At 39.7% G+C, this 22,902-nt stretch overlaps 1 protein-coding gene across 9 annotated transcripts; it reads right to left on the reverse strand.

Moving 5' to 3' along the window:
* Positions 1-278: 278 nt before the first annotated feature.
* Positions 279-21,092, reverse strand: LOC109981680 (protein mono-ADP-ribosyltransferase PARP6). Of its 9 annotated transcripts, none has more exons than XM_020631098.3 (23): positions 20,785-21,092; positions 19,123-19,281; positions 18,523-18,600; positions 16,624-16,718; positions 16,293-16,353; positions 15,990-16,080; positions 15,748-15,814; positions 15,289-15,438; positions 13,006-13,156; positions 12,523-12,576; positions 12,005-12,100; positions 11,668-11,760; positions 11,286-11,411; positions 10,833-10,898; positions 10,538-10,605; positions 10,089-10,137; positions 9,834-9,946; positions 8,491-8,563; positions 6,662-6,731; positions 5,719-5,798; positions 4,117-4,180; positions 3,721-3,805; positions 279-2,636 (listed from the first exon to the last, which is right to left on the reverse strand). In XM_020631098.3, the coding sequence occupies exons 2-23, from the start codon at positions 19,123-19,125 to the stop codon at positions 2,534-2,536; spliced, it is 1,836 nt and encodes a 611-aa protein (XP_020486754.1). In that variant the 5' UTR covers positions 19,126-19,281; positions 20,785-21,092; the 3' UTR covers positions 279-2,533. The 9 variants fall into 9 exon arrangements, with proteins under 9 accessions (XP_020486754.1, XP_020486680.1, XP_020486603.1 ...); XM_020631024.3 differs by having other exon boundaries at positions 16,624-16,733; XM_020630947.3 differs by having other exon boundaries at positions 12,523-12,654; positions 20,785-21,091.
* Positions 21,093-22,902: the final 1,810 nt, after the last annotated feature.

Here is a 22,902-nt window from a genome sequence, read left to right on the forward strand (position 1 = left end):
TTTAAAGTAAATTTGATTCACAGGTGAAGGTCCAATAAATCTGATTATACAAACATCTATTCTTGCGAAAACTTTTCCAAGTAATTGTACCATTGGAGTTATGAATAGGGGTCAAAAAGACGGCTAGACTCAGGTTGGGTCTGTGAATACGCACGTGGAGTAATGGTGCCCCCTTCTGCGCACAATGCTCAAAGAAACCCTCGCCTGAATGAGACATTTCTGCATTTAATGTTCAATTTACTTCCCCATAAGACAAAAAAGAAAAAGGAGGCTGTATATAAAACTGTGCAAAATTCAGGCTTTATTCTTTTTTTTTTCCTCCCGCATTGTCGCCTTTCATCATCATCATCATCATCATCATCATCTTCATCGTAATCACCATCATTGTCGTCGACATCATCTTCAAAAACATTACTCACAGACAGCCAGAGAAGAGATTCTCAAAGAGACTCGCAACTCAAATCTCTTGGCAAAAAAACAGGCATCAGCTATTAGCACAGTCCCGCAACACAAAGAGTAAGCTGCACACGTCCATGTCGTTCTGGGCAGTACATTTCAACCAGGTCTCCAATGTCCTTATTTACAGTTTGCTCTCTTCAGTGCCTCAGAGTCCATATAGTATTTTGAGTTTTAAGTTCCAGGAGAAACTAAAAGCCCATCTCAGTACAGACATGGTACAGATGTTTGATATTATAGTTTTGCTTTCTCAGGAAATACTTTCCCCCTCGTTTCTCTCCAACAGCACCCGTCTACTGCAAGTCAAAGGACAGTCCATTTCTCCAGCTTAGGCAAACTTTGAATAAGTGCAATGTCTATTATAATGTCAAGAAAATACAAACCCACACATACATACACACATACATACATACATACATACACACACACACACACACACACACACACACATAGATAAAGTACATGACTAACTGATAAACTTGATTAGCTATACAAGGTTGCTGTTCTTCGGGGTGAAACCATAGAGGTGATCTTTAACATCAAGTGTATGTTAGGAAGGGTCAGTGAGGATGTGAGCTCACCTCGACTGGATCAGTAGATAGTTTGGCTAAATTGTCCATGATTTTTCTGTACAGTACATTTTGTAAGGTGTGAATCCAATGAGAAGTGTCAAAGAGAGATATAAAAACCACTGAAAGGAAAAAAAAGTCATGACTGCTTGAATAAAATCTTGGCAAACAACCCCATTGAACAAAGGCAAAGGATGTGCCACCAGGTAAGATTTGATTCTCTGTCATTTTTGTTTTTTTCCAGGGAAAATAGTAGGACATTATTGTAACAAACAATTTGGCTTTAAGTGAGAAGCCTCACAGTTGAATTTAGCCAGATTTAAGGTTTTGTCTGATTTATCTTCCATAAGAAAATTACAACCAGAACTTGCAGCAACTTGGCCCCTTAACACTTATTCTTTTTCAGAACTCCAGAAAAAACAGCTCTCATAAGTCTTTAACAGAGATGCAGAAACAAAATCTTAAGAGCACAGTAGTTGATGAAAAAAAAAATGTGTTGTGGTTGCCCAATTGTTGTCAATACTTCAGTAACACATTTCAGCCATTCACATAAACAGATGTAAGAAAACTAAAAACTGGGAGTGCAGGCTAGATAAAGTGAAGCTAGCGTTGGCAAACCCTTTCAATTAGCTTACAGTATCTAAAATATGAATGAGGTTCAGTTTGGTGTTGACTCTCTGTGGGATCTGCAGAAAGTGCCGCCCTTTAAAAGGGAAGCTCTGAGAAAACATTATGAGCTTTATTGAGATATTTTTTCAAATTCTGTCTGTGTGACATCTGGGTGTTTTAAAGTTTTAGAAGTGCTTCATTGTGTCCTATTCTGTACTGAAAAATCGTAATACTGTCAATGGCTGGATTTGTAAAGGTTTATAATGTGATGAAAACAAAGTGCCTACAGTGAATAACTATAGTTCAAGTAGCACCTCGTTATTGGATTCTGGGAACTTCATCTGGTGAAAACATGACAGGAGTGTTTGCCCCCACGACCTCACTGTCACAGACCTTAGTTCATGTCATTAATCAAAAAACTAACAACATTTTTTTTTAGATAATACTTTTGCAAAAACAATAAAAGAATAGACTTATATATGCATGTTAAACCAACACTTGTTTCACACAGGATGTCATTTAGATTTTTTTTTTTTAAGAAGATATTCACAAAGAGAAATGATAAATAGAGATAATTAGTACAAAAGATCAGTTAGGGTGCAGCGAAAAAAGGAAAAAGCCAAGTTTACCCAGTTCTGAATGAACTGAGGAAATGGACTTTAACTGGCTTGAACCTTCCTATGGTGGGAATGAACATGTAACATGAACATGTAACACTCGGAGAAAATGAATAAAGGAAAGAGAGGAAAATGAGCAGAGCAGAACAAAAGGACTTTAGAAAGTATGTGCTCGAGAGCTCCCTCAGCCGTCAGTAACAGGCATGAGGTCAGCTCGTCCAAACATTCACTGCCTGCCCGCCTGTGTGCCTCCGCCAGAGAGACTGTTGGAAAAAACCTCCATTAGCTGGAGTAGATCTGGGTCCCAATCACACGCATGATCTCCTTCTGCACCTTAGGCTCCTGGGTGTTGATGTTGGCGTCTCCTACTTGGCCGTCTTCATACCTACACATACACGCAGATTAGTAAACATACGGTTTCTTCAATTCTTTGTAAAGTTTATTCAAAGTAGAAGTTTATTTCATATCGAATGATGGCATACTGTTGATAAAAAGAAAGCTCTCTTTGACAAATGAGCCTCCTTGAGATGATTTTATCTGGTAGCTTCTGAATTAGGGGGATTTATTTGAGTCTTTCAAGGTTTTTTCTCTGAACATATAGAGAATCTCTTTAAACTGAACTCAGCACAGGTTCAGAATTGAATTATATTTAGCTCAAATTTAAAATTTGATTGCAGGCCATCCCAAATCTAATAGAGACTTAGCCATCTGGTGAATACATGAGTCCAAAGTTTGGACTAAAAGCTCTCCCATCAGGTGCCAGCCTGGATGATGTGTTTTATCTGCTGAGCCACAAAACACAGTTTTAAATATTTCATTGAAAGGTTTGAGCTGAGTGGAACCCTCTTTCGGAGAGTGGTGATACCTTTTGATTATCAGCACAATATGTCCATAGATCATTTTGAATGATGATTAGCAATGTGGGGAAAAGAGCAGCTCATAAAAACAATTTGATGGATTGGGGTTAAGAATACTGTCGGGGGGTGCAGGTGGGTGAAGCTGCTGTAAATGGTGTCAATTATTGTACAGGGAAATGAAAAGAAGACATTGAAGTTGTTGACTGTGGATGATGAGGAGGTGTTGTCAGTGGGTTTGAGAAGTTTGTTAAAGGATAGAAACGAGAGCCCTGGGGTTGAAGGAGTCGGAGTGAATTAGGTGTGAGTAGTATGTGGACCTTGCTGTGTTGAGAGACGCTTTGTCATACTGCAGATAGTCAGAGTAGGTCTGAAGATGAACTGTTAAAACTGTTGTTGTTTCTTTTTTGTGGAGACTTTACAGAGGAGTGGGACTAGAGACAATAAATCAACTGCAGGGATGGAAGTAGTGGCTGTTTTAGCATCTGTGATGATGATTTGAAATCTTGATAAGGACTTCAGAGGCACTCATTCCCCCAACGCTCCTGAGTTAATTATGTTATTCTGTGGGTGGATGGGAATCATGAAGGAGTATAACATGTTAGGAATACTCACACAAAAAAGAAGCGAGTACAGACGTGGTCGGAAACTGGACACACCCAAATGTTGCCGTGTTTCTGCAGATCCTTCGATGTGATCACTGTTAAAAATAAAGACACATGTTGAAGTATCAAGCAGGTAAAAGTTGTAAGCTATAATACTTTCTTCTTCTACTGTTAATCGATTCTTCTTCCTCTAGTATCCCCAATGTTATAATACTCCTGCTGTTTTTAGTTTGGTTCAAAACAACATGAAGTATTTTTCATTAGTTGGATTTCGGTTTTTCTAACATGAAGAAGACAGAAGTTCTGTGACTATTGAATACTAGAGAACTAGAGAATGTTATCTTATAGACACGTACCCATCATAATCTCACTTATAACACATAATAGACCTGTTGTTTGTGATTACCTTCACACAGAGCGATGCAGTTCAGATTCCTACTTTGGAGAAACCTTGACTGTATTGGGCGGCTCTGTAGGAAAACAGAGGAACAGTTTAGTCCATATGTCTCTGATGAGCTGAGGAGAGTTGAAACTTAAAAGAATTACAAACACTGAGATCCTTCTTTTGACTGTCCTAAATGTGTCGTCTAAAAGTTGTGGCGCAAAGTGATATAGTGGTGTGTCAAGACTACACTACAGTGACTCAGCACACATTCATGAACACACAGGATGCAAAAAGTTAGATTAAGTTGCTTGATCATACATAAGTAGTTTTATTTGGGTGTAACATGAATCAAACCAATCGGAGTGTCAGCTCTTATTCCCTGGAGGGCTGGGCGAACCTTTAGGCTTGCACAAAGTTATTGACGATATTTTTCACTGAAGCATTCCCACAGCATCAGAAGTGATAAGCGCATTTCCAGATTAAGAGACATTTCCGCATCAGGAAACAAAAGTGTATCCTCGTTTATTATCAAAATCTTCAGACAGTTTGTCAGGATCAAACAGGATCTATGTTAACTTGTGATCAAATAAAGGTAGGCTGTAAACATTTATTTACCGCACTTGTTTTTTCTAATGGAATCCATGACTATATTCTCTAATGACTGCATAATGGACACCAGATAGTCAATAATAATAGAGGCTTGATTGTCGGTGGCACTCTTGGTTTCTAAGAATTATTATGAATTCAGTAATATGTTAAACAAAATAGCCAACAGGGTTCCTCGTGCACAGACTGTACGTTCTCATGTGCGCACGGTTGCAGGAACATAACATGAAAATAAATCAATAATCCTTGGCATACTGAAAATAACTTTACTGTATCTCATTGTTAGTGAACAACGTGTCTCGCCTGTAGCTTCCTCAGTTTCATCCAGTAGGGTTCTATGTTACATGGGAGCGTGTGGAGCATTGTTCCTTGTAGCAGGCATCAGAATTAGCAATGAGTGTTTCCAACATCACCAGACCGGCCTCATGCTCAAAGTTAATAAAGATCACTGGATGTAAAACTCGATTTGAAAATAACCAGCAAAAATTGAGCAGTATAAGTGTTGTTGTGTGTGAAAATGAACTAATTTATATATGCACCCTCTAAATAGCAGGAATATACTGCACTATGGATTTAAGACTTCAGTTATAGTTTTTGGGTGGTGTAAATTGATTTCTGCATCCTCAAGATAGGAATGCTTTTTGTGCCTGAACACAGCTCATTTTATTTAAGAGCGACACAACGAGTGCACTAAAAGTTGCTCAAGCTGATTTGCTGTTTACACACTGCGCGAAAAAAACAACAACTGCGAAAGGTGGAAAATAGTGCGCCAAGACACTTTATGTCAAGTGTATGACAGAGCCCTAAAACTGTACAGATTGAACCGTCAACATCAGATTAGAAACAAATAATTATAGTCTTTCCATATCTCTTTCTGTGTTTCAGCATATCATCTTTATGTGCAATTTGAATCTGAATTCATAAATCCTAAACATCTCCTAGATGGTACAGTTCATATATTTCCTTTTTCTTAACCAAGTACACATAGTGAGGCTGTACTATGTCCACGTCCCTCACCTGTGGTATGGTGTTCATGCGGTTGTAGCGCTGCACCAGTTCATCTTTGGTGGGCATACGGTGCTGTCCTTTCCCCATTCCTGCAGGACACAGCACACAGAGACAGCAAACAAGCAAGAGTCAGAACGACCTTACCTCCAGTCACTCAAGCTGTGAAAACCCTTCCTCCAGTGCTCTTGAACTCCTTCTACAGAGACAATATGACCGACAGTGATAACCTTCAGGTGAAAGTTATCACTGTGGGTAACCTAAGGATTGTAAAAATCTCCAGTATTCATTCGAAAAGGCAACTTAAAGTTGCCATCAACCAATGCATCGCTGTTACTTATATTGTATTAACTGTCAGTGACTGTTGATTCTATTTTCCAGCCTTTACCATAAAATAATTCAATCACCATTCTTACAATTGAGAAACTTTAACTAATGGTGTTGTGAATTGTGTCAACATGTGCACTCTTTGGCAAAAAGACTTCTATAGTAAGACCATAAACCTTACCAGTGAAATTGTGTTTCAGGGGAAACAGACAGAGGGAGATAAGGTGAGGCTGAAAGTTCACTCGAAAGGGTTCAACTACCACAACAACCAAAAAGAAAACAATATCAAAAGCCAACAAAGCACAATGTGAACACGTACAAATCCACTGCAGTCCCACTTTACAAAAACTCAACATAGCATATGTTATGATAGTCGGCACACAAGCTCTGAGAAAAATGGCCCCGGGGCCCAGCACCCTAAACGGACACACCACGACACAGAGCAGCACAGTATGACGGCATGACGGCATGGAGAGCTCCCACATGTGAAAATGAAGTGATCCTGGATGATGATCAGGCCATGATACAAACACAGAGCTTGCTCAGTCAACATGGGAGAAGAAATGGGTGGAGGGGGAGCTGGAGGGACCGGACGGGGGCTGAGTGGCGAAGAATGAGCCGTTCCTACCTGAGTATCCAAAAGATATGCTGGAGATGGGGCTCAGATAGATGCCCTTTCCATACGCTGCCCCATGCAGCTTGGGTTTGAAAAGAGCAGGCAGGAAGGAAGGGTCACTGAGCGGTTACACAGGACAGCCTCTCTCTCTCTCTCTCTCTCTCTCTCTCTCACACACACACACACACACACAGTGCAATACCTACATATCCTAATACAGTTAAATCACAAAAAGCATGTATAAGTCTTAAGTCTTTCTTATAGTTTTTTTTCTGTAAAGTTGAACCTTAGAACCACAGCAAAAAGAGTATTACAGTATATACACACATTCACTCAAACACACACAAATACAGAGATGGTGGATACCAAAGCACCTGATCTAATACTGTGACCCTGTCATTCCACAGACCTAAAGCTACTCCTATAATTCAGAGTCATACCTTTAAACTGCCTACACATTTCATCATTACAAACATAATGTCACATGCCTTACTCCATGCATTGTTCCTACATTTTGTGACTGAAACGTGATCATTGGTTCAGGCTTTCAAGAAATCCTGCCGTGAGAAATGAGACAGTGTGCACTATCTTCAAAGTAAAAATGGTTTTGAGTCATGGTGGCTGACAATGATGATGAGCCTCCACATAAGAAAGTGAAGATTTAAGGAAAAGAAGGGACCACAAGGTGCAACATGAAGTCTTCACGAGCCACGGTGAAGCCATTGTGAAACCATTGTGAAACAAGGGAAGCACAAAGAACGCCTCGACAGTTTTGGAAATGAAAAGCTGCGGAAGGTGCAGTGAAGGACGGGGGAACATTTGGAAGAAAAATCAAAAAGGAACCATAAACAAGAGGTTTTGTGTGCTGGCAGGAGCTGGCGACAGACTCCATCCTCCTCCTCTTGTGTGAAGACAATGACAAGAGGAAGGGGTGTCAAAGCTCAAGGTGAAGAGGAGAGGGGAAACGAGGAGGCAGACGAGCACTGATCAAAGATGGGCAGGTTCAAAAAGTCGGAGAACAAAGACGGCATAAAATGAAACACATCACCATGATAGAGCAATCAGGGCCGATTTGAAAGTTTCTAAGATCCTTAAGATTTAAGACTAAATTGTGTTTCATCTCTTTTTTTAGGACTTGCCGGTTTATCTCCAAACAGTCATTATCTGCCGGATTGTGCAATGAGACAGTTCTGCACCCTCTAGTTCTTGTTTCATGAGGCCGGGGGCACAGAGTTTAACTCCAACCTTGGCGGGATAACATAAAGACGTAAACATGAGTGAAAAAGGAATACACATGGAAAAAAATGATGGTCCTGTTTTTCTGCCTTGAAAGCCCCTCGTTTCAGTGAACCTTTCAAATGATTAAAGATTATTATCGTACCTGTGTGGATCGATACTTAGTGGTTCCAGTTACTGACCTTCTACTGAACCCCTCATTCGGAGGTCTATACTCACTATCATGGAGTTGTTCCTCTGCATCGTTCAGCTTCAGACCTAACCTACTCCATGCTCTACGTGGTTAAACCCCGCAGGGCACAGCAGCAGTTTCCTTGCATCACAGCCAACACCACAGCCCCCTCCCTTTGTCCCACAACAGGAAGAGATGTGCTGTCTGCTGCTGCCGGCTGAGGACGCAAAATCAGCCGACATGTGCCAGGAAATCTCCTAGTGTGCCCCGCTCGCTAAAATGCCAAAATTGCAAAGCTGACGGAAGGGAAGCTGGCATCTATTAACTGCAAAAATGAATCAGCCGGACAGCGAGCCTGCTCTGTCTGAGAGCAGGATCCCTGTCCGAGAGGAGGTGCATCGTAACTTCCAGCCAACTGCCAGGGGTTACGTACCTGCAGTTTGGTATAAGAGGCATTGACTAGTCCATTTCTCAGAACAGAGTGCCAGTTCTCTATATGGGAACCACTAGAGCAAGTGTAGAGAGAGGGAGAGATAAGAAAGAAGAGATAAAGCAAAGTTCTGTGTGGATATAAATGGTGTGTAACCACTACTGTGGAGCAGCCTGATCCATGATGTGAATGGTGTTCTGTGTCTGTGATGTCTGATTCACTAACAGTGATTGACAAGAATACTAATAAATATTTGACTTACCATTATATTCTGAACTGTATCTAAAAGTGTCATTGATTCCTGTAAACTATCTACAAACTTATTTATACTTGTATACTTTGGTAATCTGACATTGTGATACATTTGGTTTCATCATCATAGTCCTCTAAGTTCATTCTACAGCACTTTATAATACAATCTAATAATAGAAAAGTTGTAAAGATGAAGATCAAAGCTGACAACCCGTCACTGCTGTATTCCAGTGCAGGATGTGTTATTAGAAAACATCTCCCTGGGCCGGTATCAGGACCGTCTAAAAATAGACTACAGCAGTCACAGCAGTGTCATGAGTGATGTTATTTCTTAACTACTTGTGATAGGTGGGCCTTATTTCCAAAAATAAACATGGAGAACTTCTTCTCAACCGCTCTAAATCATGCAGATTGTCACTAAACTGACCCAGAGTAGGCACCTGTAATTAATCTAATTCTACTCATATCAGAAGGAAAATGATGAGAGCCAAACTCACACATTTGGCATTTACTCTTTAGAATTATTAAATTTGTACTACAACTGTATTAACCAGAGCTGTAAATACTGCTTGTGAGTTAGATGTACCCTGCAAGTCCCCAGATGGGCCATATGTATGTAAAATATTCAGCAAAACCCCATCTGCTACAGTTCAAACCTTTATCTCACAGTGCTGGCATAACAAGGCGGTTTCTCTGTCCAGGAGAGTAGCCACTGCCCTGTGCTGTTTGTTATGGTTCCCAAAAACTTTGTTAAAGTGACTCTTCCGTCAGCAACATAATGACCAGGTGTTACACTGAGAAGTGTTCATGTTTAACAGGGTGTACTGCTGTAATGCTAAATTATACATGCATTCCAGTGACTATGCTTGATGTGTGATCAATTATTTACAGCAACTGATTTCTCACTTTATTACTGCCAAACATCCACAAGCCGGACAATAAAACTGCTCATTATTTTCAGGTATTTTATAAACAGCCTAAACGATTTTGACTCATTAGCTGTAAAAACAAGATTTAGACAGTAATTAAATGAAAACGGAGTCTGGATTGTACGAATGCTGCGTCAGCTAACGAGAGGAACACAGGGGACTCACTGGAAGGCGAAGGTGCTGCCGTAGAGCTTCTTGGCAGTGCGAAAACGAGCCTCCTTGGCAGGGGGGCTGCTGAGCAGCAGGAACTGGTGGGAGGTGTGCATGAATTTCAGTTGCTATCACAATGAGGTCATAAGGAACAAGTGAGGACAGGAGAGACAGACAAACACACACACAAAGAGAATAATTAATGAGCATTAAAAAAATATATATATATATATATAGGACACTTAAGATGATGTCGTTCTGGCTCCCTACCCTACTCAGAGGCAGCTTGACGATATGAGATCTGTTACTGGAAATAATCCTGTAGAGACACAGAGAGGAGCACAAAATAAAAAACAAACAATGTGTAGAATATTTGAATTACCTGCCACGGGGCTAAAACTTTGAACCACAATAGACATTTTTTTAGACTAGATATTTTAACTTATCTCTTATGACATGAATTATTGCTCTGCTCACTTCAAGTGTCCCAGTAAAAGGAGAAGCTAAGGAAATTCTATCATCATTATTTCATTTTTTTTACCCCTGTGCTCTTTTGCTGTGTCGTGACCTTTAACATTGGATCAAAAGCTTCATTACATAGAAACTATCATTGACTTTATCAGACAGGTGTGATTTGATGACCAGCAACTAAATGAAATCAAACCCTGTTTCAATCAGGCAGAGTGATCTACATTGTCAAACAGATAGTCTCTACTCACCACTGCAGCAGTGGATGGGCCAACGGGTCAAGTTTGTCCATCTGTTTCTTGATCTCTAGATATGAGCCCTGGAAAAGAAACAATATGAGAATTAAAAAGCTAAATGAGCATGTGTCTACATAAAGACATACCACATACCAATATATTTTGCAGATGCATTAAAGCCACTGTGCTTTAACCAGAAATAGAAAAAATAGTAACAAATGTCCCTTTGGTAAACAGAACAGAACTATTTCAGTCGTTAAAATTTGCATTCTAAACCAAACTGTGGCCCTCCCCTGTACCCTTCTTGTACCTGGGTCATTTCCCGAATGGACATGACGCTGTCCAATGCTTTCTGCAGTCTTTCATAATTCTTCTTCTGTGTTCATCGGTTGAGCCGAACATCGATTGTATGCAATGAGAAAGGGAACAACATACAGACATGTAAAATCATTCATACAGGTAAGAGTTTGGAACAAACAATTGCTACTTTGTCTTAATTCTTTCAGCTTTAGGAAAACAAAATATATAATACTAGTTGCACTCTATTTCAAAGTCACAATTACTATTGACTCACTTCTGTTTCATATAAATACGTTAAGAGTTTAGAACTACCTCCTCCTACTATAATATACCTATAGATATGCTATGACAGCAGCATTGGTTATAATAGAGATGGCGTTTCACAAATGGTTCAGTCCTCTTGAAATGCGATGTGTTCATTGATTTATTGAGAGATCACATCTGAAGTAGTGAGAATGCTGACCTTTGGGTTGAAGGCAAGAGTCTTGGGGTCGTTGGGGTCAACGACTGAAGGGTAGGGCTCAAAAATGATGCTCTTACGGGGAGACTCGAGAGCAGCTCGACACATAGCCACAAGTAGGTCCACCACCTGAGGAACGACAGGTTTTAGATCGGCACTGTCTGCCTCTATCTGCTGCAGCTTTGTTTACTAGTAAGTACCAGAAACTGCCATAGTTCCAGCAATATGAATAAATTACCAAGTCAAAATGTCGGACTCTTGGTATTTGCTCATATTGGTTTTCAACTTGGATATAAGAAAAATCACATTGTTTGAATAATCGTTGCAGAAAGACAATACAAACAAGCTGAGCTACATCATAAACTGTCTGCTGTGATGTTGTCACCTCTGCTCCAGTGGCCACCTCCTCTGCAGCTCCAGACATCACACCAAGAGTGTAGAAGGAAAACACACAGAGCTCCCTGGTGCACACAGCGGGCTTTAGAAACACACATGCAGAGAATTAAAAAAACTTATTGCATACGTACAGACTGCATTACGCTCATACTGAAACACACACTCTGTCTTTGACTCCCTCACATCTCTAATAATAGATCATCCATATACAGGATCACACAACTAACACTACTACTTATCCATGACTGTTCTTTCTTTTATTATTGAATTAATTTGTAACACTTTATTAATCCATAGCATATGTTTCTCTTTCTTATGTCTGGTACCTTCAGCATGGATCCGTTCTGAAAGACGTGCTGCTCATCGCACACCACGCAGTACTCGTTGAGCGTTGGAATCCTCTGCTCTGAGTATTTCATTATCTGTTAGTAGAAAAGCACAGTTTTGGCCCAAGTTATCCTTCCCACCTCTAGTGCTGCCAGATAAAGTAAAAAAAACAACAAAAAAAAACATGTCTGGCAGCCGAGTTATACGACTGTAGCAATGATTCAACTACATTTTGATTGCAGGTGGCTTAACCTGTTACCAGTCAGAGCACAACACTGCACCATGGCCCCTAACCAGCTGCCAACAAAAACACAATTCCTGCATAAAATTCCAGTACACTCACTTACCAGATAGTGTATTCTGTTATATGCTGAACTCGTACAATCACAGGGGACTAGGGGACTTTGTCCTTACCCACATTCTTTAAAACTGTGAGGCATCTCACTGTTTCTGAGAGTAGGAAGGGCCCACAAAGCACAGGTGGTATAAGTAGGCTCATAAATCCTCGAGGTCTAACCTGCACTAAGAAGCCGTACTCCAAGGTAGGGATGTTCTTGCAGTGGCCGCCCGCCTGGGATGAGAAAAACAATTCAATCAGCTGCCTCGTGGTAATCTGCGCTGGGGCCCTGGCCGCCGGGACAGCCACAGTCTGATGAGTCAAGTGAAGACAAAGCATTATGGGAAAGGGCACAGCAGCCATGTTACCGTAGGGGTAAGGAAAGGCTCAAGTGGGAACAGTTCAGTAGGCGGGAGTGACTGAGAAGAGGTTCAGAGTGGATCAGAATGCATAAAAAACAGTAAAAAAATACATTTCACAGTAATTTAAAATCAGCAAATAACAATGTTGTAGAATTGGGATTTAAACTCCACATCATGGCATCATGAGTTTCTAAGTTGGCATGCAAGTTAGACATATTAAAGACACATAAAAAAGGGAGGATAAAGGACTCCAAATCTAAAAGAGATGTGTGGATGCTGATTTGTCCACCATGTCACTGACCTGGCTGTTGGGTGGATAGCTGAAGAGCTCCCCTTTCGGGTTCTTCATGGTACACGAGATTGAGCGGTTCATCAGGCGGGTCACTCTCAGCTCCGGGACACTAAGCTTCCCCTTTAACACTGTATCTTGGATCAGAGGAAAACTTGGAGACCTACAGAAAACAAGAGAAGACACATGTGCATTACTTAAAAAAAATGATTTTTGATGATTTTGTTTTGGTCCAAGTATTTACTCTGCAGGGTCTCACATGGGTTAGTTTCAGAACTTTAGCTTTCCATTGTAATGTCGCCATAAATGTATGTTTATATACCAATGAGTGTATTTACCTGGTTCACTGTTTAGAGGTGTGTGTGATAGAAATACACACTGCACTCGTCACTTATACTAAACTTAAAGTTAGAGATGCATCGCTCCACTTTTTTCTGTTCTGATCCGATTCTGATACACAAGTAATGTTTCTGTTTCCTGTCTGATCTCTGGTGATGTCACCTGGCAGCCAGCACCTGCGGACTATTAAGCTGAGTATATTTAGGCAAGGCCTCCTGATAAGTTCACTCTCTGCTCAGCGTCACAGCAGCAACACCTCACTGGTTTGTTTTCAGTTACTTTCTGGTTAATTTTCAATAAACTAAAATTCAACGACTTAAATTCCTTGAGTTGTGTCCATTATTAAGTTCGGCATTTTGAGCCGGCCGTAACAGTACTGATAACGATACTGATTCAGATATTTTTTTTTAAACATAATTATTTTTGCATAGCATTTCTTACCGACAGAGCAAAAAATAAAAATAAAAATAAATAAAAATGCATTAAGTCTTTTAAACTGAAGTGCAAGAATTATACCTTCCGGTGTTTCCCCTACCATTATATTAGGGGGGCGGCAAGTGGAGAATGTTTAAGGTACACAACGATCTCTATTAGTAACGTGGATTGGTGCTGTCAGTCCGATATCCAATATGTAAATTCATTAATATCAGACCGGATACCGATATTAGATCCAATCTGTCCCACCTCTACTTTAAGTATCTTATTTGCTCAGACAACTGAACTGTTTTTGCAGAAACTTTTGGTCAAAAAAACTCTCATATACAAGGACCAATGTTCTCTGTCAACATCCCTCTCAGCATAATATCTGTGTACACTCCTGTCATAAGACTCTTGTCAACTTTTGAAGATGTCATGACAGCCCAGTAGTTAGGGACGCTGGCCTCCATCGAGTGGGCAAGGATCCACTCCCTTTGCACCAATAACTGTCAAAGCATCAAGAGTACGACAGAGGAGAGGAAGACCTCTCTCTCCCACGGGGGAAATTGGTTGAGCATGTCAGATCCTGAAGTAAAGTCTATCAGCAACATGCTGTGAAAGAGGCACCTTTCCCTTTGCTTCTCTGCTTTGAAAAATCTTTCACAGACACACCTATTATTACTGTCTGTCACTGTTTCTATAGCCAGCTGTATTTTGTACTTATTGATGACATTTTGTGTTTGTCCCTCTGAAAGCTCTCGTAAGTCTCCAGTTAGTGTGTTAGTGAAATGTATTTAGGCAGCTCAGATGTCATAAAGTGCCTCAGGTAAGAAGAAAAGAAAGAAAACAGAGACGCTACATAGAAGTCTGAGTAATGTGGATAAAATACACACACTGTGGATATTATACCGAGAGACACAGTGATGTTCTGGTACATATTAGGGATGCACCGATGGATCGGTTCAACATCCGAATATCGGCCGATATCAGCCCTGTTGACTGACAAATAATGTAGCATGAGCTGATGTCAGTAGACGATGTTTATTTCTTCAAATAAATTGAATGCTGACATCTAGTGCACCTAACTACTGATTCAGATCGAATTACTACATTTTGGGATGTGAAATACACTGTGCAACCATGTACCTCTAATTACTTTGAACTACAGTATGTAATATGTAATTACTCTGATTACATATTTCTGAACAATAATAATAATCAACAAACTGTGAATGAATAAACTTTGTCTACAGCCTCGGATATTATCAACTTCAAACTGCAACAGCTGAAATTGGTTCTTTTTCATTATTTATCAAAAGTAGCTCTCACTTGAGTCACAGTAAGAATCACCATCACAGTTTCCCTGATGATACAAAATAAAGGTAACTGCTTAAATTAACTGTGTACTGGATTGTCTTCTCCTAGATAAAGTGTGCTCCATGCTAAATATGAAACCTTGATATTGTTGTGTAGATGCCTTAAAGGCAAAACAAAGAGAGAGAGAGAGAGAGAGCGAGAGAGAGAGAGAGAGAGACCTACTTGGGTATGGGGGAGAAGATGCTGAGCCCGGCACGGAACTTCTTGATGGTTCCTCCGGCTTTGAACCAGCTGTGCCTCTTCTCCTGCTGGGCCTTGAGGAACTCATTACTGAGGTGCTTCCACTGCTGTGAGGTGAACGAGCTCAGGATCCTGCCATTGTGCAAAAAAGGAGAGTCATGCGTGAAGAAATGGGAGAGAGCCTAGTTGAGGTTGATTATACTCCTTGAATCACATTCTTTTTGTTGTTGGCTTTAGCTCTTTGCTGGAGTGAGAGTCGATAACTTAATCAAATGTTTGCATGCATCTATTTTGTATGACTGCAGGTATAGATTGAAAAATACACAATCTGTGATTTTTATTTTTGACACTGCATCTTTGTTTTAACACAATATTACTTTTTATATTAACAACAATTTCCAAACAAAACATTATAAATACAAAAAAAATCCCATAACTTACTTTTTGAGCTGCAGGCCAAGGCTGAAGCCTTCTTTATTAGAGGGCTGGAACACTTCTACTGACGGCTCTGAGTAAACATGACTCACATTATTACACTGTCAACAGATGCACACAGGCTTTCTGTCTTTCTCTCTCCCTGTTTGTATAGCACATAGTGTACTCACCTCCCACGCTCAGTGAGTGGCACAAATACCTAAAGTCCCTCCCAGAAAACCAACATCCACACTGACACCTTTACTCACCAGGTCCATCGAGGTACTGAGAAAGAGAAAAGCGCAGTCTCAGAATAATGGGCTCTGTTCTGATAACTTTCCAAGCTGTTGCAACCTCCTCCTGAGTCAGACACACATACACATACACACACATACACACACACAGAGATACACAGAGTTAGCATCCTAATTAGGGCAATTTCTCATGACATAAATAAATGATGAGCACAAGATGCATTATGAATGGTGTGTTACTTTGCAAAATGTCAACATTAGAATTGTAATGAGAAAAGACTGAAGAGGTGTGTGCAGAAAAAGAGACTGCTGACTCACGTCTAAGAAACCGATGTTAATATGAAGATCGATGTCCACATCATCAATGGTTCCATACTCCCTGTTCAGAGACAAACAACTGACACGGTGAATTTACCATAAAAGATGGGATGCATTGCTCCCTGACCCTTTAAAGTATTCAACCCCTTTGACAGAGAAAAAACACAGAGCAGGTTATTTTTTTATTTTATTGCAAGACGTGTCCCGATAGAAACTGCCAACAGTGTACCGCGAAGGACTGCAGACAAACTCAATTATATCACTGTCATAAATAGCTCAGATTGTCGGGTTTGTGTGTTTGTGTGTGTGCGTGTGTGTGTGTGTTTTGTACCTAACAGAGACAGCACTGTCAGTGTAGATGTCTTTTACTGCCTCAATATCTGCATCCAGTTGAGGGTGGCGGTACAGATCAGCAGCACAGCTCCCCTGTAACAAGCAACACTGGACACAATTACAGTACAGAAAATGCTATAGAGTGGTTGTTCTGGGAGTGAGTTTTCACACAATTAATTATATCAATGTGAGATTTTGTACAACATTTTCATTACAACACTGAACTGTCAATTAGGTAGAGAGAGCATATTGCATTTGGCTGTATTAAACCATTTGTCCGTTACTTTAAGTAAACCATTTCAGCCAGTTAGCTTTTACAGTTAGCAATACATTTTTTTTTTAAGCCAGCTATTCAAACTATTTATATTGACCTATTAGTCCTTTAAACAATGATTGATCCATTAAATGTAACCTTACTTGGTTTTGATTTGTTATATAAACTATTCAACTTTTGATTCAAGCTGCCTGTCTTAATCATTTACTCACAACATGTATTCATAAATCCAATAGCTAGCTAAAAAGGTTTTTTTCATACTATCAATTCCATTAATCATGATGTAAATTTGTTAAAGAATGTATCAATTCATTTACATTTGTTCACATCAGCTCAGACATGAGCAGACAGCTCAGCTGAAAAATATCAATGAATGAGGAGGTTCAGTTCAGAGGGCTGGTTAAAACCTTTCTCTGGTCCTATACTAAACATTTAATATTTGAAAAACATCCTACCATCACACGGAAATTACGTTTTACACTAAATTAAAAATGATTGTTTTTCAGACAATACATTGTTTTTCAGTTGTTTTTTTATTTTTAAATAAATGATCCTGGACCTGGTGTCAGAGTCTCTTCTCCTCAGATTTGAGTGCATAGAGCACATCCTACACTTTCATCCTTATCTTCACTACGCAGCTTTTATGTTCTTGACTGCACAGAAATGAGCTTTAAGTCCCAGACTGGATTTACATTTCAATCACAAGGCTTGAAAGATAACAGGAAAAGAGAATGACTCAGATTAATATCCTGTATGGACATGAAGCACTGAATTTGAGAAGCTGAGATGATGGCTGCTGGGGAATTGAATTTGACAGTATTGCTTGGCACGGATACTAGTTGAAACATAAAGTACTACATGTATTTTAAGAAACATGCATTGTACTTTGGTGGTAAATATCATTTTGACATCAAAATTTTAAATTTTAAATTTTGAGACTTTCCCCGGACTTCTTAAATGATTGACACATGCGTCACATTTGAACAGAAAACACTGTTGCACATGAATTCAAATGCTTGACCAGCTTGCAGAGAGGCATTTGGAGGGAAATGTCAAGTCAGCTAGTCCATCTGCTCTACACTACAAGAAGAAAAATCTCTCAACAACAGTCAGCCACATGTCCATGACATTAGGTCTAAATATTCATAAATCCCTCACAAGACTGATATAGATTATAATATATTATAAAGGTCAAGGCCTGCATGTTATAAAAAATATGATGAGATAACTTTTCTGTGATCTGGTGCGTTATGAATCAAAAGGTTTGGATTTTTTACTTTTTTATTTTAACTTCAGCCTATGACTATCTATTGAATACTGAAGGCTGATGTTCTGATAAAATGATGCACTATTATTCTTTCTGTAAACATAAATTTGCTGTAGAGATTGTAAGTCAAAAGCTCTATTACTTGAAAAAAATTGTTGAGGATGGCTTTTTCTAGTAATTTAGGTAAGATTGTTCTGAAGTTTAAAAATAATATGTAACAACAATGACTAGCATCAGTAGAGAAAACACAATTAATATATTACAGATTTTTTCATATTTAGATATTTTGGCAAACCTCAGATGAAAGATAAAGATATATTACTGCTAAAAGGTGACTGAAATGGCCTCTTTTATACCTGAATGCCGTACAAGAACTGTTCCGATTCGTTTTCCCCATCCGACTCCTCGTCTGTCCAACACTGGCCTTTGATGTCCTGTGGGCCGCCACATTGAGTAAAGGCCATTATAGTGGAGTGGAGAAAAAAAATACAACCTCTTTCTATCATCCTTTCATTGCACATCCTCCCTCACATCTCCCTATTTAGCCTTCCATTGGCGGGCTTCAAAACACTGCTATATATAGCACCTCCAAAAGAGGAGAAGAAGAATCATTAAAACAAAAAAAAAAGACAGGATCCATTCTGAATGATATCCACAAAAGAATACTCAAGTGACTATAAAAGAGGATGAGTTCATAAAAATATCTCTATATCCGTCTCTTGTCATTTCTTGCTCAGCCTGAAGCCAAGAGGTCCTGTTGCACAAAGGTAGAGTATTTAACTACTCTAACACATCCAGATTAAGCTAATACAAAATCTATATGTATATATAAAGTCTGCAATTCTGTAACCACTACAATGTATTTTTGATTGATCCATGTCTAAATTGTTTCTTAAATAAATGACACAGTTTAAACATTTGAAAGGGTAACACTAATAGGATCCTTGCTTTCTTACCATTGGGTCTGCTGTTCATAGAGCTCTCTCACACAGCTTTAGGCCTTTGAATACTGCCAACCATTGCAGCTTATTTCCACGAGGGAGGCAGGAGAACAGAGAACCAGACAGCTTTGACTGACCGGCCGTCTTTTCTCCACACGTTAGATCGGGAAAAACCTTAGACAAACAGAACATTCCAAATAAGTAAAGGTAGAAAACATGACACAAAGAGCACATCTCTAGTGATGCCATGCTTTGTAAACAGTGCCCTCCTCCATTTTTCTTTAAATGGTCTGCACTTCACCTTGCCATGTATCCTAGCAACAGCCATCTCTGCCTGTTTTCAGAGTGGCATTAATCACTGTTGAGAGAATGAGTGGGAGATATGTGCTGTACGTTCAGTACCCTGGATGTTTTCATGTTTTGTTTTTGGGTTTTTTCAGTAATAACATGTATAAATACGGAAGCTCAAAAGGTTGGCACACCTTTATAGACACTGGAAAAACAACCAGTCTGCTGATATCGCAGCAGAGCTAGACCGACGTTTTTCATTTGCCAGGCGATTACATAGAAAAGCTTTTTGAAATAACATGTCGATTCCTGGCTAGCACAAGAAGAGCAAATTTTTGCCACAAGTGTTGATTAATTTATAATGATCATTTAATAAGAATTTCAAAATAAAATAAAATCAGCCACCTAAATAGAACTGTTTCAGCTTTCACAATGGAAAAGAAAAGGCTTACACATTTTGTTTTGTCTTCTGGATTTAGAGAAAATGTACAAAAAAATCTGAAGAAAAAATTACTGATATAACCATGGCAACTACAGATCATTGTGTTATGTTTCAGGCATGTAAACAATGAGCATGTTGTCCTTTAGGCAAAATGTAAAGTTTTAGATGCACAGTTGTAGTTTTCAGGAGTAGTTTACATGAGAATACACATTTAAATTAAAACATTCTTGTTGATATCCAATTAAAACAAAAGAACAGGCTTCCAGATATTTAACAGGCCCGAATACTGAGACAAATAAAGACTAGATGGCAACACAGCTTAGCACCACACGACAGGCTTCTTTCACCAAAGCAGCAAAGCATGAAGGTATAGGCTGGATGTAGGTCAATGTAATTATTATTCATCAAATAAACAAAAAAAAAAAAAAAAGTCCTCTGTTTGATTTAGCAACAAAGGACGTCGAGCTAATCACTGCCAGAGAAGAGGCCATTTTCTACATGTCTACACTAAATAATCATTCAACAGTGTTTCCTGGTTATGGATGACTGTCTTCTTTCTGTTATATAGGTTGGCTCATCTCTTGTCTGAAACAACCTACCAGACGTCAGCTTCACTCGATTAAATGCAGCTCCCCTGTCATCAGCACGTCCTTCACTTCAGGTCCTCTCCTCTTCTCTATGTGCCTGCTGCCCTGCCATGTCCTCACCCCTGCTAGCATTTACATCCCCCCACCACCATACACAGAGCCGCTGTCGTCTCACATACCAATAGAGCCGCAGACAAACTACCCCCCCACCCCCCCCCACCCCAAACCCCCCACCTTCAACCACCGCCATTACCGTCCCAATTCTTCCGTATGATAATATTCAACACAAACACAGATGCAGCCAAGCGGATTTCCCCTCCCCCATGCTCTGCACCCTCACCCCATCCAAGCCACACTTACCTCCACAGAGGATGGAGCCTAGGATGCTGTCCTTGCCTCAGCTGCTCCCGCTCTTAAAGGGCACACCTGCCCCGCACTCTGTCAGAGGCTGTTTTCCACAGAAAAGATGGATGACAATAAGCCCATGAACATAAGATACTAGAGAAATCTGAGCCACAATCCCCCCGTTCTGCCGCGCCTGTCTCGCAGTGCTTGTAGAGTGTGTGTGTGTGTGTCTGCGAGCAATTGAGCTGGTGTGTTAGTCTGTGTGTTTATCTGTTGCAGATCTCTGCTCCTACTGCTGTCTTATATTTTGCCTGACGACACAGAGGGGCCTGAGCATGCTCAGTGAGGCCAGGCAAGCCAGTCATGTGACCTGCAGCTGACTGCACTGCTGCTGTGAAATAAAGAGGAAAAATGGAGGAGAAATGGCTCTGCCCTTGTGTACGTGTTGGTGTGTAGTTTGTGTCAATAACGATAACGATCCTTTGGGAGGACATTATTTCTCATATCTAAGATATTTCATGTCTTGTTTGAAATTATTAAAAAGTAAAAAAAAAACCTTAATACGAATAATGATAAATCTGTTATTTACACTTAAGCTACCTTGCAGGCTGTAGAGACAGCTGGAATAGGCTTTAATAATTAATAGGTAATAATACACTGAGGTGACAAAGGAGTAAAGTAACATCTTAAACATGATTCAAACATTACAAATAATACCACACTGGGCTATGATACTGTGTGTCATTGGTTGCACGTGTGAGACAATGACCATTAAGCTAAGCAGTCTTTACCCTAATTATCTCAAGGTAATGTATCTGTTTAAGAACTGACCTAAAGAATAGACGGATTAATGAACAGGTGATAGGCTAACTGTGTGCTTACTGTTTGGCTGTCATCAGGAGAGGAAGAATAACTTTTATGTGACAAAAAATAATAAGGAGACTAATACTAACTAATTAACTAACTACTGGGACCATCTAAAAATAAAGATAACAGTTCCTTTCAAAGAGCGAGGTCAGTAAGAATACCTGTTTCTTCTTATTTATTACTTCATGTTCCAAGTTGAAATGAGGAATTCAATTAAAGTAGGCCTTATAACTACAAAACCAACAACCTGTCAATCATTTCAAATCATTTCCCTCATATTGAAGCATCATTATACTCTGAATTAAAATATCTCTCTTATCTGAAAGTAATAATTAGCTGTATTTTGTAATTTGATAAGCTATAACAAAGTACTCAATCTACTTTAAAATATAATTCAGCATGTAATAACCAACAAAACACAATCTTACAGTGTAATTATTCACAATAAGACTATGTGTTGTGTTCACAAATTGTTTTTGTGTCATTTGGAAATATTCTACCCGACTACTATTGAGTGAGGAGAAAATGATTTTGGATCCTGTCACGCATGTTTACCATGATGTAATTTCCCTTTTCTTATTATTGTAATATGATTATGATATAATCAGTACGCATTTGTGCTGTTTCAGTTTTTCTATGTGTGTCTTATGGAGTTGTGCATATGCTATGCTTTTTTGTTGGACTGTTTTATACCTTTTCATATCCATTCAATAATACTTAGTCACTGTACGTTATGCTGTATTAACAGTTAGAAGCAAGAGGGCTACCAATGTGCTCATCTTTGGGATTAATCTGTGCATGTTCCCTCAGCGTTTTACAGTTCCTCATGTCTAATACTGACTGACAGTCGGGAGGTTGGTCAGCAGACAGGCTGACTGGATGAAAGATTTGTCCCTCACCTTGACAGGTGTGTCAATTGGCTTCAGGTGGTGGAGTGGCGTAGATCCAGGCAGAGGCTGCCAGCAGCCAGTGAGACAGCAGCATGGGCAGTGGAGGCAGCAGTGCTAACACCAAAACAGCTGCTAACAGGTGAGAGCAGAAGGAGACAAAGAGATGGAGACACAGGTTTGACAATGCACCTTTAAAGTCAGTCAGAGGTAATCTGGAAAGATTAGGATGAGCATGTATCTGCCAACTAAGTTATACTCAGAGGAGCATATTTGTCAGACTGTGTTCTTTCCTATTCAGTTTGATGTTTACATTTTACTGTCACAATGACAGAGGTGTGGTTGGCAGTTGTGTCTGCAATTACTTCTCCTAAGAGCT

The sequence above is a fragment of the Labrus bergylta genome, chromosome 3 (genome assembly GCF_963930695.1).
Source record: "Labrus bergylta chromosome 3, fLabBer1.1, whole genome shotgun sequence".
NCBI classification, from domain to species: Eukaryota; Metazoa; Chordata; class Actinopteri; order Labriformes; family Labridae; genus Labrus; species Labrus bergylta.